Source organism: Epinephelus lanceolatus, chromosome 10, assembly GCF_041903045.1.
Source record: "Epinephelus lanceolatus isolate andai-2023 chromosome 10, ASM4190304v1, whole genome shotgun sequence".
NCBI classification, from domain to species: Eukaryota; Metazoa; Chordata; class Actinopteri; order Perciformes; family Serranidae; genus Epinephelus; species Epinephelus lanceolatus.
The window spans coordinates 22,680,360-22,696,654 of NC_135743.1; the positions used below are offsets into that span (position 1 = coordinate 22,680,360).

General features: G+C 41.6%; 2 protein-coding genes across 2 annotated transcripts; both read right to left on the reverse strand.

Annotated features, from left to right (window-relative positions):
• Positions 1–410: 410 nt before the first annotated feature.
• On the reverse strand, positions 411–11,270 carry LOC117265970 (kinesin-like protein KIFC3). The gene is made up of 20 exons (XM_033640828.2): positions 11,074–11,270; positions 10,724–10,843; positions 10,391–10,487; positions 10,086–10,243; positions 9,708–9,960; positions 7,448–7,620; positions 6,615–6,680; positions 6,233–6,370; positions 5,924–6,121; positions 5,645–5,818; positions 4,934–5,081; positions 4,685–4,815; positions 4,467–4,578; positions 4,211–4,392; positions 4,030–4,134; positions 2,705–2,835; positions 2,485–2,605; positions 2,258–2,387; positions 1,708–1,937; positions 411–1,587 (listed from the first exon to the last, which is right to left on the reverse strand). Exons 2-20 carry the CDS (start codon positions 10,820–10,822, stop codon positions 1,462–1,464), a joined length of 2,772 nt encoding a protein of 923 aa, XP_033496719.1. The 5' UTR covers positions 10,823–10,843; positions 11,074–11,270; the 3' UTR covers positions 411–1,461.
• Positions 11,271–13,345: 2,075 nt separating this feature from the next.
• On the reverse strand, positions 13,346–15,699 carry LOC117266376 (transmembrane protein 276-like). Its single transcript, XM_033641539.2, has 2 exons — positions 15,395–15,699; positions 13,346–14,897 (listed from the first exon to the last, which is right to left on the reverse strand). The coding sequence occupies exons 1-2, from the start codon at positions 15,482–15,484 to the stop codon at positions 14,358–14,360; spliced, it is 630 nt and encodes a 209-aa protein (XP_033497430.1). The 5' UTR covers positions 15,485–15,699; the 3' UTR covers positions 13,346–14,357.
• Positions 15,700–16,295: the final 596 nt, after the last annotated feature.

A 16,295-nucleotide genomic window follows, 5' to 3' on the forward strand; every position in this document is an offset into this window, starting at 1 on the left:
TTGGGTGTGTGGTGCGTGCCAAGTGGCATCCACATGAATGCCAGGACCCAAAGTTTCCCAGCAGAACATTGAATTGTAATAAGATGATCAATGTTATTCACTGCACCTGTCAGTGGTTTTAATGTCGTGGCTGATCAGTGTATGTGACTCTGTACCTTGATATTAATATATATTGCAATATGGCACATTTTGTGGAAAATTACTGTGTCAAGCTTATACTAAAAAAATCATAAAATACTTAATTCAAAATAAAGTAATTTAAAATGGAAATATATTTCCATAAAGAAGTTTGCCAAATTGCCCAAAACGACCTCATAAATCCAGAGATGTTCAAGGGATAGTATTGCATTTATATGGCGTCATTATTTTTTAATTGTTTAGTCACTGAGCATCCAAAGATAAGAAGACGCTTTTTAAATACATCATATTTATTCAGAAAATGATCTGAAAATTCATGATAGTTACTGCAACATTAATGTCTTGCTACTATTGAATCATGTTGATCCAATGGGTGATAAATAGAGGAACAATGACAAACAGATAACAATAAGCTGTTTTTCGTATGACATTCACTGGTGATATCTATTGCAAGCACCTAAATACCTGTTCTGAACTGAAATGCTCCTATTCGTTCACAATAAAGTGCATGTTCTGTCTATCTAGGCCCACACTGTCTCCTCAGCGAGGAGGATATTGCACAGTTCATTTTATTACCGCTCTTGATACAAGGCCACCTGCTCCCTTCAGCTTTCCTCTGTCCTCAAAAGGCAAATAATCAAGACTAAAGAGAAACAAAGCATTCAATCACTGCTCTTCTGAAATCCACAAAAACTACACTATGTGACGTTAAGTGCCATTGAAATGGTTAATAGCCCATACTTCGACTACAAAACATCCTCCTACACACTACAATCTTTAAAAATATACAACGTTGGAGATGAAGCTCACAAACTACATACATTTATAGCAACATGATTAATACTGCAAAAATGGAGGTGTTGATAATGTGGCTCTGAAACTGCTTTGAACATGATGCTGTTTTAAATACTGCAAAGATCAGCAAGAAAAGCTGATACGATAAATCCTGGATTTTGGTATTTGATAAAAGGAGATAATGTAATTTGAGGAAGCATCAGATGGTGGTGGACTGTGGTGGAGTCACAGGTTGTTTTGGCACTCAGAGTGAAAGAATAAATACTCCTGCATGCAGATTATCTTATAATAAAGGGTTGTTACTTGTCAGAAGCAGAAAATGGCAAAGAGGAGGCCTCAATACCTAACCTCCAGTCAAAGGCTGGTATTCAGGTGGCACACAGACCTCCACAGATTTAGCCCTTGAGCAGGATTGCTGTTGATTCTTATTGATATTGTAGCGTTATGATTGGTTGGTAGGGTGGGTTTATAATCTGACTGGTGCATTCATGGCTTCCTTGTAGTCACTGGGAACAGGAGGTGGCTGATTCAGTCGCACTGTCCACCTCCAGATTCAATCTTCCTGGCTGCAGGACCCAGCTCTACCTTGCACACCCTCTGGGCAAACTTCAGTGAGCACAATGTCTCTCCCACATTACTCTCCAGCGCAGACACCTTCAGTAGAAACAGTTAAAACGAAACAACAAGCATCAGCCAAGACTTAAAATGTAATTAACTGTGAGTTTGTCATATCTCTGTGGCTGAAAATGTATAGATTTGAGGCAGTAATCTCACCTGCACCACCATGACAGTCTTGCTGCCTTTGCCCAGGGAGTCTTGTAATAAGTATGTAAGGCGGGAGTTCCTGAAAGGGATATGAGTCTGCCGAGCTCTCAGTGCCTGAATTACATCCCCCAGTGACAGCAGGGAGCGGTTGATATTCTGGGCCTCTTTCAGCCTCTCTCCCTCTGCACCAGATTTCCATACCCTCTCCGAGCCGGCCAAGTCCACCAGGTTCAACTTGCCTGAGGAAAAAACAATTAAATTCAAAGGAAAAAATGAGACAAAGAAGATGGTCATCCCTGGACCCACATGTGTCTGAGTGAATCCTGATCAGAAGCTTCTCTTTTGTGTTTTTTCTCTTTGCTCCCATTCTCAGCCTTTCTTCTGCTTAAAAGCTGCAGACATCCCTTGGGAAATTGTTTTTGATTCAGCATTATGCAGATGCACTCAGCTTTAATAAAACAGAGAGGGAGTCAAAGAGTAATGCCAAATCTGATTTAGATTTATATCAAATATTAATAGGAAGACTGCCTCTAGAAGGTGAAATGCATGTGAGACTGACCGGTGGTTTTGGATCCGGTGGCGAGGTCAGTGCCCTGAACGGTGATGCAGAGCAGAGCATGGGAGCGGGAGCTGTGCTGGTTCATCTGAGTGCCAAAGGTGATCCTGTTCCTTCGGGCTGTAGCTAAAATCTTGAATAAAAGGAAAACAAACATAGATTTAATGATTTATTCTCATATACGGATGGTAATTCACTATCAGTATGGGTTATTTAAAACACTGTGTCACCTTCTTGATGTGCTGAAAGCTCTTAACTTCGATGACCCTGAGGCCCGGCACATGCAGCTGTCCTGTTCCGTCCGGGTTAATCTTAATGTCCAGTTTCTCTCCGTCCTTACTCAGCAGGTCTCTGAGAAACAAAACAACAACAAAAGAATAAGTAGCTGTAAGTAGGTGTAATATTTAGCAGGCTAAAAGGACATCCAAAGAAAAGTGGAGCATACTGTACCTTAGCACCTCGTTGTAGATCTCCACAGAGCTGACGGTGACCGTGTAAGACCACATGTCCTTCCTTTCCTCAATCTCACTGAAGAGATGTTTCAGGGCTCGTTGGTTGATGCCTGGGTTTTCCACACTGCCCTGAAAAGCAAATGATGCTTAGCCTGCAGCCTACATTGTAGATCATCACTTTTTTGGTATGGAAGCCCATTTGCATCAGTGTGATGGAAAAAAAATCTGTGTTACGTGTTATATTAAGTATGATTTTTTTCTCAGTCACGTCCAAAACTATTTCATTTCTGAGATTTAATATTCAAGAATTTTTCAACAATGTTTGGACAGCTGGTTGCCCCATATCTGGAGTAACTCCTCTATATGTTAACTTAAGTACAGTCCAAGTGGACATTGTCTCTTTCTGCTCACTTGTGGCCAGAAGGCTCATCCTGTGTAAATGGATGTGACTCTTCATCTCCAGCATATGGACATTGGACCAAGGATGTTATATGCAATTTACAACTGGAGAAAGTTGAAAATTTGTAATTAAACATTCTATACTCCCCTACTTATGTCACAAGCCAATTAACTTGTTGTCATTTTTTCCTGTTTTATTTTTTTTTAATATACATATAATTTTTTTTAATTATTTTTGTTCTTTATTTATTTACTCATTCATTCATTTATTCTTCTTTCTTGTCTATTAGATTTCCTTTGAGTGGTCTCGCTTTCTCTGTTGGTTCCTGGGTTGACAGGTGGGTGGGGTTGTCTTTCTTTCCTTTTTTTAGCCATTGAGCTCTTTAGTAGAGGCGTTTGTAATGGTGCTACTGTTCCCTTGCACACCGTACAAATCCTTTGTTCTTCCAACATTGTGTTATGTTTTTAATGTGCTAACTGGCTAACTAACATCTTGAAGCCCTCCTGTCAGTCTTCCAGTTTTCCTTCTTGAATGACAAATGCAGACTATCACCACCTGCTGGTATGGGGAATTATTTCCTCTCATGCAGGCGTACATGCTAGTTGGCTGTTAGCTGTAGTTTTGGAGTGTGTTCAAGCACAACTTTTTGGCTGAGACAAAGGAAACATGAGGTCGTGCAACAGTTGGCTTTTGTCGTTACTAGCTCTTTGATGTCGGTTTGGTGTGTCTGGGCCTTCAGTCATTAAAATTCATTCAAAGTCATTCAAGAATTCTGACTTAATACCTCAAAATAAAGATACCAAGTCATTATTTTTGAGAAAGCTTCTCATTATACTGACTTACAGGATCTGTTTTTTTTTCATCAAACTGGCAGAAATGGGCGTCCATACTTTAGCGACAACAATGCTGTATAATCAGTGTACCTCCATGGTGTACGTTTTTCCAGAGCCAGTCTGTCCATATGCAAATATGCAGACATGGTAGCCATCGATGCAGGACGTCACAAGAGGCTCAATTTCCTGAAAGACCTGAAGAAACCAAACAAAATGTTAGAGTTGTTGAACATTTATGTGCATTTCCTGCATATGCTGTTCATTTTCACACCTCTTCCTGTGTGGCCTGAGGGTGGAAGACCTTGTCCAGTTCAAAGATGCGACCCTTTCCTTTGTTCAGCACGTTGAGCGAGGACTCGTTGTTGGGGTCCGTTGTCACCACCACAGACTGGCCCTCCTCGCGCTGGTCCTCTTTCAGCACAGGCTTCACACGACACAGCACGCGGATGTTGCCTAAAACAGAGGGCCCAGTTAATGACACAGATTTTATTTTCTGCAGTGGATTTTATTTCGTCATCTCTGCATACCTTTAAGCTCCACCAGCTGCTCGTGGTACTTCCTGCGCAGTGCGACCTCCTTCCTATATTTCTCCAGGAGATCTTTGTTGGCTTCAGACATCTCGGTGATAGCTGCTGAAATCTGACAAGAGACAGCAAAAATTATTTTACTAGGCTTCTCAGTTTGGTAAGGTTTATCACCCCTGAAATACAGGGGACTGAGTCATGTTGTCATGTCATGTACGTACCTGTTTTTTTGCATCACTGATAGCTGCACCATAAAAGTCTGAGAAGTTACGAACTTGGCTCCTCAGACTGGCGTAGTCTGTCTTCATGGAGCGTAAAGTTGGAGGGAGTGCTGTCAGACGCTTCTGCAAGCCTGACATAAACAGAAACCCATCTTTAAATTTTGTCTCAATAAATGTATATTAAAGGAGTAGTTTAGCATTTTGGGAAACATGATCTCTGTCTTTGCAGGTTTATTTGTTGTGACTCACAGAAGAATTGGTCCTGCAGGCTCTGAAAGTGCTCAGCCGAGCAGGTGGCTGCAGCCTTCACAGCCTCTTCCTTCCTCTCCTCCAAGTGGCCAATCTCTTTCAGCAGCTCCTCTCTCAGTGTACTGATTTCTCGCTCATACGCTGCAATCTGTAAAAGGTTCAGCGCAGCAATTTGTCAATCTGTCAGGTGGACTGGTCCAATCTGTGCAGGCTCAGCTCTGTAACGAGTTCATCTGTCAATGAAATTGATCCTGGGTGTGAATTTCTCATAGCAAAGTGGAAGCTTCCTTCTTCTGCCTTTGATTTTTCTCCTCTTTGATCATCTGTTCTCTAAACAGAGTGTGCTTTATTTAACCCTCTGGACTTTTCGATTCTGTCTCTTCAACTTTCTAAATCAGAGTTGGTGGCATCAGGAGGACCATCTGGGATTTGTTGCCAGTTTCCTTAACTCCTACTGGCCAGCAGCCAACAGCAATAATATATATGTGTACTGATGCATTATTATGGAGCACTATTGTGAGAGCCCACTTTATAATATGTGTTCAACTTGTTGTTGCCTGGGACATGTTCAAAAACTAGTGTATTTACTTCTAAAAAACACAGATACTGCATGTTAACATCGGTTTAATCTGTGACTTTATACTTAAAAGTGGATATGAGAGATTAACACCAGACTAATTCAGGGTGAAGTCTGTGGCTACTGTTTCTGACCTTGTGCTGCAGATTACAGCTGTGTTCATCGGACTTCCTGATGTGTTCCTCCAGTTGTTTGCACCGCTCATTCTGATTGGACAGCTTGTCAGACAGCAGTTCATTCCTCTGCCTGGCTTTGGTCAGCTGCTTTAATGTGGCCGGTGATTCCACCTCCACCGTCTGGGTGACATACTGAGAGAAATAAAACATCGGATTAGGGGCATCTACTCTAATAACACAAAAAATATATATGTAAAAATCTATATTTGTTGCAATTTTGTTTGTTAGAAGATTTACCTTCACCACTGGCTCCTTGCCTCTCTCTTTGTCCAGCTCCAGCTGCAGCTCCCTCACCCGGTCCTCTCGTTTCCTCAGCTCCTCTCCTCTCCTCCACTCGCTTTGTTCGCTCTGTCGCTCCAGCTGAGATAGCTGCTCAGCACGATGTTGTAGGGACATCTCCAGCTGCTGCACTCTGCTGCGGAGGTTTTCATTCTCCTAGCAGAGAACATAAAACAAAGTCAGTTAAGAAGTATTTTTGTTTGAAGTCAACGATGTCTGCCTTGGTAGCAAGGTCAGAGAGCTTTCAGATGTGTTTGTGCGTCTCACCTTGATGAGCATGGTGCTGGACTGGGAGGGGATGGCTGACAGCTGCTGCAGGAGGCCTTGTGTAACGCTCAGGTTCTGCTTCAGACTCTCGTTCTCTGCTGACAGACACAGAACCCGCTTCTCTGAGTCTGTGGCCCCCTGAGGAAGGGAAACATGATGTTCAGCATAACAATGAGAGATGCATCAAAAGAAGAATTCTTTGCAATGTGATTTCCTCACATAAATCCTTGTAGACAAGTGTTTCTTCATAGTGGATTTGTAATTAAAGTGTTAATCAAGGCATGCTGACTGTTGTGTGCATGGGCAGCTGTGGCAGCTTTGGTGATGACGTGGAAAGTGACAAAGACTTGACACATGATTAAATCAATAGTACACCACTTACAGTGGCTGTTCTCAATCTTGACAGCTCCTCCTCGCGCTCCTCTATGCAACTCTTCAGCTCATCGATCTGTGCAAGAAATCACAAGTTAAATAGAGGAAAGATTTTTTTAATATATATGTTTGACTGCCTATATTATTCCGTTATTAGTAGCACAATGTGAAATTGATTTATTCATGCTTCATTTTTATGAAGATAGGCATGTAATACTGTCTTCACAATTCTTCTTATGGGTATAGAAAAAATGCAAAAGAGATTTTGTAATGAAATATACATTTGAACACTATTTTTATCAATTATTTATGGATTTCAGGTAGAAATGGTTAAAGCACTTGGGATTTAACCAGAGGTTTAGACTCGAGTCACATGACTTGGACAAATTTGATGAATTCAGACTTAACTTGACTTGACAAACTCAAAAAAGACTTGCATCTCAAACTGGACTTCAACACCAATGACTCATGACCTCACTTGTACTTGAGCCTTCTGACTTGAAAATACTTAATGCCTTCCTCAAAGCCAAAAGATTAAAAATTACACTATTAAAAAAGTGTGCCAAAATCAATTCATTTCCTGAGTCAGCTAACATTGACATTAATTATTCCTGGCAAGGTTACACTTAATTCTCCAGATCCACTTTGTTTGAAACAATCTGAGAGCATCAAATCAAGTTTGCATACAAAAACTATGAGGCAGTCAACAAAAAACAAATTGCAGTATGCAAAATGTGCAGGTCAAAAATTCAAGACAGACACATCATGATTTTTGGAAATTTAATACATTATTACACTGTTGTTAAAATGGCATTACATTAGGTGAATGCAGCAGCTGCCTACCTGCTGTTGAAAGGCCTGTATACGCGAGTGTCTGTCCTTTTCCTTCTGCTCCAGCTGTGAGTGTAGCAGACGGAGCTCTCCCCTCAGCTTACTCCTCTCGCCCTGCAGACCGTACAGAGACTCAACCAGCTTGTGAATCCCGACTTGTGCCCCTGAATCACTGCTGGACTCACCTGGAAGACATAAATATGCAAAAATATAATCAGCCTCTCCATCATCAGCATCATCATCATCATCATCATCAGCCTGAATACTAAAGGCATATCTAACAGCAAAGATAACCTAACCATATTCGTGTTAAGCCACCCACAAACAGCACCAGCCAATATACTCTGAACGTCCTCTGACCTGTTTTCTATAGGTTTTCAGTTATGACTAATTTCCACAGTATGCTTCAATGCTTGCATGTATTTAATATTAATGGACATTTAGTATGCACTTAAAGCTCTTTCACACACAATGTAGTGCATTGCAGTTAAGTTAACATTATCCTTGCCGTGTTTCCACTCTCAAGTCTCCCGGGCAACCTTACAGACCTGTATAGGATTACTGCATCTTCACGTGCAGCCTGGAGCACAGAGGAAGATTTATAGGAAGCAACAACCTGCTAAAACTCCTCTATTGTTCATCAGGGACCTGAGCAGCATGCCCAACAGCATTTTAATCACTTTCTTCCTCCTCAATGATTAATCAGGATCTGTCACCTCTAATTTTCTTTGCAGGGCCTTATGCTAATTCTATCAACACACCATGTCAGGTCTGCTGTGTCACAATGGTGCAGGGAGAGGTGGTGTTGCCAGGAAGGGAAAAAAAGCATGGAGCAGAGGTTACAGCTCTTCAGCAGGGCTGTTAGATGCAACGTGCTTGCAAGAGACGTGAGTCTTTAAGCTGTTACAGCCCGCAGAAGCACTGAGAAGCTTTGTAAATATTGAAACAGCAGCTTGAAATAATGAAGAAAATGGGTTTCCTCTCAATTTAGAAAAAAAAAAAGATTTTAAAAAAGTGAGATTTCCCGTTACATACTTGATGAATGGAGCACCAGCAATTCATTCGAATGAAACACAGAACAGAGTGGTGGAAATATGGGCAGAGCATCACTCGTCCACTTAGGTCTGCACGTTGCATCACAGTAAACAAACCAAACAGCCTTGTAACACTGGGACATGGACCCTGAGCTATTTTTAGTCCAACACAAGTACACGTGGTGCCTTGCATGTGCAAGACCTTGTAAGTGCATTTGCAGGGAATAAAACAGCACTCTCGGCCATGATTTATTCACAACAGAAAGCCGGAGAGTCACTATCTAAGTACCAAAGACCCTCACTACAGAATCATGTATCTTTGTCCTGCGACTAATGAGAGTCAGTGTGCATGAGGTCCTCTGCTCTGCACTCTGAATCCATATAACCCAGCATGGTCATCACATACATTATCATAGGTATTGGCGTATTTCTCTGAGGCTGTATGTGTCAGCCTAAGGACAGGAGCCTGATCTGTCTACAGATGCATGCACATGTTAACATGCTGTACATATGCATAGAAAAGTGATGTAAGACAGATGGTGCAACAACCTGTCTGCACAGAGGACCAAGTCAAGAACCATCTGGTCAAATCTGAAACACAACAGATACCAACATCTGAAGATTTGAGGTCAATGGCAGCGGCAAGTGTAAGTCTGGCTAATCTAATCAGTCTGCTGCTCTGCTGATGACTATATACTTCTGTTAAAAGATGTTCAGTGTGTCCCTGGTTAAAAAAAATCTCATCCTGGGGGAGCTAACATTGGAAAAAACACATCATAGGGCACTGAAGCGAACTCAGTAAGACACTGTCTAAAGAATTGATGACTGCCTCTCAAATCCTGCTCACATTTTTATACGGTAATGGAAGATTACTGGATTTCCACAACTGTAAATGAAAGCACAAAACATTCTCATCTACATCACATAACTCAGTGGATATAAACCTATTAAGATTTATTTATTCATTGTCCTCCTAATCCATCAAATGATCTCATCCAACCTTATCGATTTAAATCTATCTTTAGCCCTCTGTGCCATTCCTGCTTCTCTTTTCACACCAGCCAATCTGCCTCTGTGTGTGGTCACTGAAACACCCACTTGACCCCAACCTCTTTTTATTTTTCATCATCCTCCCACCCACCAAATGGAAATGCAAACCCATTCCCTCTTGCACCTTAATTTCACCCTCCCCCTATCCCTTCTTTCCTCTCTCCTCCCCCATTCCCTTTCTCCCTCACCCTCGCTCAGTGGACTGGGGGTCTGTTGCTGGCTGATGGCCTCCTCCAGGCTGCTGATGATGCCGTTCTTGTCCCTGAGGCGCTGGCGGTAGGACGCTCGCAGGGCCTTCATCTGGCGGCGGTGCTGGACGCGGTGCCTCTTCAGCTGGACCCGGTACTGGTCGGCCTGCTGCTGCAGTTGCTGGAAGTGGGAGTACTGCTCCAGAAAACTCAGCAAGTGGGACATCACCGCCACCAGGGGAGACTCTGTCAACTGGGCAGTACAGATGCACGCATACAAAGTTTTAACACTGCAGAGACTTCTATTTAGGGAACTGATACTTTATGTTCCTGCATCAGGTGAGCAGCTCAGTCAAGGTGATGACACAGTTTCGCTACCTTTCCTGTTGTTTCCAGCTGGACCTGTGAGGCCCTCCTCTTCTCAGCCTCCTGCTTGAAAGACAGGAAAGCAGCCAGAGGCGTGCATGCTGGGATGTCAGGGCCATCTTCCTCACCTTCGTCACTCGGGGACATTTCATCACTGTCACTGCTACTGCCTAGGTGACAACAAATCACATGCACTTTAAAGAATAAAGGAATGTTTGAAGTATGAAACTATCCATATCATAAATGTTGTATCATTCCACTATATCATAGGACAGCCTTTACATTGGACTATAAATAAACACTACTTAAGCACTCACTGGATTCACTAAGCTGAACACAAGCCTTTTTTCCCATTTTGGAGGTGTGGCCATCTCTCCTCCTGCTCCCTGTTTCCATGGAAACAGGTCTTGGCTCCTGATCACAGCAACATACATTAGGGTCAGACTCTAATGCACAGACACAATATTTACACATTGCATACAAAGAAATGCACACAAAGGCAGAACAAATGCAACATCAATTTGTTTTGGCCAAATTGCTGAGCCTCTTTGTGCTGTCAGGTGATAAATGACGCATGCATGTTTCACACAAAAAATGTTCTTCTCCTGACAGAGGACCCCCGAGGCTGGACATGATGTGGCTAGACATACGTCTGAGGAAGATCCACACGCCCCCTCCAAGGCTTCCTCCTCCTCCTTCTTGAAGACAGTGTAGAAGATGTAGACTAAAAGGGAGTAGAAAGCGTACATCTCTACGCTGTCCGAGAGTCCCTGTAAATGAGATTCACCCAAGAATCACATCTCTATCATGCAGCAGAAAAGCAGACAAAATGATATTACTTGCCCTGACATAACTGTAACACACAAGCCCTGACAATAATCAGAGGATGCATGAATGTAAAAGCTGGTGTCCATACATCAGGACTTCTCCAGACACTATTTTTTGTTTTATATTTTAACCATCACCCCATTCAATCATGCATCATGAAATCTTTTTTTACCTTATCACATATCTGTTCCTCTTTGATGATGACAATCTGACATCCAGGTCATTTGTATTCCCCTTCCACACTCCATCTGTGCTGCCAATGACAAATCTTCCCATGCAGCCCTTGTTCTCAAAGCTGCAGAAGCATCCCAGCACTGTGTGCAGCTCCTGTGTGACTCCCTCTCTGCCGTTCTCTCTCCTCCCCTTTCTCCTCCTCTCCACTTTGCTCCATCTACAGGCTGCATCTGCAGCGAGCATGCTCAGTGTAGTTTCCTGAATCCGCTGCAGTGGTGAAGTGACAGAGTTGATATGGAGACTGATTGAGCTGGAGGGAGGTGGATGCTGATACCACAGACTGGAGAAAAAGGTGGATGAGATGTGCCAAGTTCCAGGTGCTCATATGGACCAGAAACTGGGGTTGGATGTTGCAAATGCTGAGATGCACAGCAGTGATGCATGGACAACAACTGAACATGAGCCAAGATATATTTGATATGCAATGTAAAGGTATATAACTGGAGATTTGCTGATAAAGGTTTAAGTAATTTATTCAAGTTATGACCACTTCTTCCTTTAGTAAATATTAACATTTTGTTTTTTTTAAAAAAAAGCAATCAAATAAAAGAATAAACATAAATACATGTGACATTTGTAAAACACTTCCACTGTGCCAAAAAATACATTAACTGAGTGATGAATCATTACAAAAAAGCACAGGCAGCACAATTTGGTACTCCAAACACAAATGTGCACGACATTACTGACAACCTTTAAAAATGTCCCTGGTCACCTGTGCCCTGAGGTCTGACAAAGGCATTGTCCCACAGACAGGAACACAGCCACACATTCGTTTTACTACACTGCAGTAAAACCGCTGAGGCAGCTGCTGCTCACAACTCTGAAATCCTGAGAGAGAATCTGCAGTGTCCACTAAAAATCTCTGTAAGAATATTAATATCTTGCAAGGACAACAGTGTCGACAAACAAAATTATACAGACCTAATGTAAGTGACTGTGAGTTAAACAGATGAGGTCATTGCTGTTACCATGACAGCCACTAAAAACCCAGGAAGTAGTAAAAAAAAAAAAGTGCATCGATAAGTATCAAAAAGGCATATGAGGTAAGAGCAGGGCCAAGAGTTGAGACCAATGCAGATATTTAAACAGGGGTTCTGCTGAGGCTGCAGAACAAACAAGACCCAGTCTCTGAGGCAGCTGGATGTTTTTGGAATCTACAACACTAAAGCTGTGAGCAGAGATGTGCAGAGGGTGTCAGTGGCCTGAGAGCAAATACAGCCTGTGCGACAGGAAATTAAAACGCCCACATGTCAGCTGCATCACATTCAAATTGAGCAGCATAATAAATGTCAGCAGGGCTGAAAGTGGTTCTTGCTGTACCGCAGGGATGCAAAATGCCACCATGGGCTATTGTTTGAAAACTGTGGTCACGTACTACCATGCAAATTAGTTTGTTCAGTAGTATCTGTGTTTTTATTCAAATTGGGTTCATATTAAGTTCAGCCAAAGTCTATGCTCAGCAGACACTGTAAATTACAGCAAAAAGCCCAAATGTGAAATTTAATTGGAAGTACAAAGACATTACTAAACACATTACTAAATCAGATTTCTGAATACTTTGTAATTCCAGCTTTGGATAGACTTTCTATTACCATGCAAATTGGTTCATCACTTTTAAACACAAAGTGTGGTATATATAGTATGAAAAGCAGTATCATTTTTCCATATATCTCAGCCCGAACTATTCTGTCAATAATAAATTCCTGTATTCTATCATGACACATGTAAAAATCATGTTACTCTTAAGTGCATGTGGCCTCCAATTTAGAAGCAAGTGCTTAAACTAATTATATATATTTTTATTTCTGATTAATCTATCAATTTTTTTCTAGATCTATCAGTTATTATTTTAATCTGTAAGACATCAGAAAATAGCTTAAAATGCCTGTTATTTCCCAGAGCCCAGGGTAAAGTCTTTAAATTGCTTGTCTTGTCTTAACAGTCATAAAGGGACAGTTCACCCCAAAATCAAAAATACATATTTTGTGCTATTTATCAATCTAAATTGTTTTGGTGTGAGTTGCTGAGAGTTAAAGATATCGGCCGTAGAGATGTCTGCCTTCTCTTGAATGTAATGGACCTAGATGGCATTCGGCTTGAGTTGCTTAAAGTGCCAAAAAAACAAACAACAACAACTCAACAGCAATGTCTCTTTCTGGAAATCATGTCCCGGTTACTCAAGATAATCCACAGACCTTATTTTGAGCAGTTTCATGTAGGAACTATTTTCTTTCTACCAAACTACACCTGCCAACTGAATCGCTGTGCAGAAGAAGAGTGCATCTACCTATGGACGAGAGGGTTGGGCCCATGACAGCATGAGATGTAAACATTAATGGCGTCCTCCTCGGCTGAGCTGTAATGTTAGCTAGCTCAGTGGTGCTAGGTGAGCTAGCAGCAGATGCACGCTTCCTTTTGCACCATGATACGGTTCACAAGTATAGTTCATCAGACAGAAAATAGATCCTTCATGAAACTGCTCACAACAAGGTCTGTGGATTATCTTGAGTAACCGGGTCTTAATTTCTGGAAAGAGACATTGCTGTTGAGTTTTTTAAATGTATTTATGTGGCGCTTTGAGCACCACAAGCCAAGTGTCACCTAGTTCTATTACATTGGAGAGAAGACAGACATCTCTACCGCTGATATCGCCAACACTCTGCAACTCACATCACAGAAATCTAAACTGACAAATAACACTACATGTAAGAGGAAAAATATGTATTTTTAATTTTGAGCCTTTAAACCCAGTGATATTTCATTTATAATGTTGTTAACAAAGAGAAAAGTAGCAAATCCTCAAATTTGAGAAGCTGGAGTCAGACATTTTGTGGCATTTTGCTAAATGATTAATAATTGCTCTACTTTTGACAATTATTGCCATTTATTTCTGAAGATTGATCAATTTCTTCAGCACTAGTGGACACCTAAATTACATGCATTACATTACAAGTTAAATGATACTTTGTGTATTTTATTATATTCTTATATATAATACGGTTTTATTATTAGTATGTTGTTGTCTGTTCTGTTGCACTATGAGCTCATCAAGGCCAGTTCCTAACAATGGTAATAAAGTTAATGCAACTCAGCTTATAAATGTCTTAAAATGCTTTTAAGTTAGGCACTTTAATTTTTTGCATAGGTCCATTTTGTAACTCCCCACCACGAGACAGTCCATTAACAGAGTCTGACTTATCATACAGATCTCTTACTAATTTAAATGCCTATGTTACATCGGTCAGTCACATCCAACAGGAACTTGCTGAGGGCCTGTGTGGAGGCCCAGCAGCCAACAGACATGGATCCCTTTAAAAGCCACGTAGTGAGTTCCTCAGTATCAGCTGCAGCAATCAGTGGAACAAAAGTGTTTGCTCCCCCCCTCAGAGCCACAAGCAACGGGAGGCTGAGGGCCACACCGCCAAAGGCCCCTAAACCATTACCAGTGAACAGACACACCGTCAAGCAGCAGGACAGGGAAGACAAACCGAGGCAGCGTGTCATCAGCGGGAGAGCATCTGCTGAGAGCCAGTCACATAGTCCCAGCATCAGACAGGAGCCACACAGGAGAATATGTGCCGTGTTGTGGTCTTCACTGAGCCACAGGAAGTCAAAAGACACCAGCGCTGGGGCCAGGACCTCGCCAGCCCACTGTGCTTCTCTCTGGAGAGAGGTGAGGTACGAGCTGGAGGGATTCAAGATGGAGAGTGCTGCAGAGAGACCGAGCACGAACAGGCCAACTGAAGGAGCCCTGTGATCCTGTAGAGACAAGTGAATGCAGGAAGTGGCACAATCACAAAGTCAGAAATCATACACACAAATTTATTGATAATCCATTTCCTGGGTAAAAGTAACAGAGATCTCAGCCCTGGACTGTCCTGAATACATGCATTCATTTTGTACTACAAATAGATATGGCAAGTTAGTATCAAGTGACTTAGTTCTTAATAAATAGATTAAATGGTCAATAAAATGTCAGAGAATAATTATAAAAAATTACTATTACACATGTTGAAACTGCTTGTTTTTTCCAAACACTAGCTCAATTTACAAAAATAAAAATCATTATTATTTAAGTCAAGAAAAGGTAAGAACATCCTCACATTTGGGAAGCTGGAAGCAGGTCAAAGTTATGGATTCTTTTTCAGTAGATGAACTAAACTAATTGATTAATCGACTTATGGTTTCAGCCCAAAAAGTTAAAGTTAGCAAGTTGTAACATCACCTACACTGGCACTACACTGAATGACACCTACCTTAAAGAGTCTGTAAGAAGAGTGCAATGCTGTGGCAGACAAAATGATGTTAGAACAAGATGTTATCCACTCTGTTGAACAGGACGCCATTGATTCTGAGTGACACTCCTGGAAACAGCCACGATGTTGGCAACGCGACCGTTACTAACGGCAACAGGGCACGTTGCTTTTAATGAACGTGTCCAAAGTTAACTACTGCAGCCGTAACACATATCTGAATGTCGTACGGTATTTTAAAAAGCCTGATAAACACAGAGGACAAAAGTTTGGACAGGGACACTTGCACGTTTGTTTTGACACGTGACACGTCCGGATATGGAAAGTGCGCAGGCTCCAAAAAGATGCTTTCAAAGTTACTCGTAAATTTGCCACTTTACCAGCACTTTACTAGCCAACTTTTTTCTCTTTTTTTTTTTTAAAGATATTTTTTCGGGCATTGTTAAGCCTTTAATCGATACTATAGGACAGATGAGCGTGAAGAGAAAGAGGGAGTGACATGCAGCAAAGGGCCACAGGCTGAAGTCGAACCCAGGCCGCTGCGGCAACAGCCTTGTACATGGGGCGCCTGCTCTACCACTAAGCCACCGACGCCCCTTACTAGCCAACTTTTGCTCCGTGAATCACTTGAGCTTTGCTTCTTATGTTTTATTATTCTCTAAAGCGGTTTTTCCATGACACTGGCTCTATGAGTAAACGTTGATCTTGAAATACATTTATGTACATAAAGTTGTAATTACAACCCATTTACATCTGCACGACTGCCTTATCAAGATATATGAATTGAAGGCGATGTTACAAAATCATATCTAGCGGTATGCTGGACGGGATTTTTGTAGTAAAAATAACCGTTATTATTACGGAATGTAATCTTAAACAGAGTTTAAGCAATAATGGAAAGCGA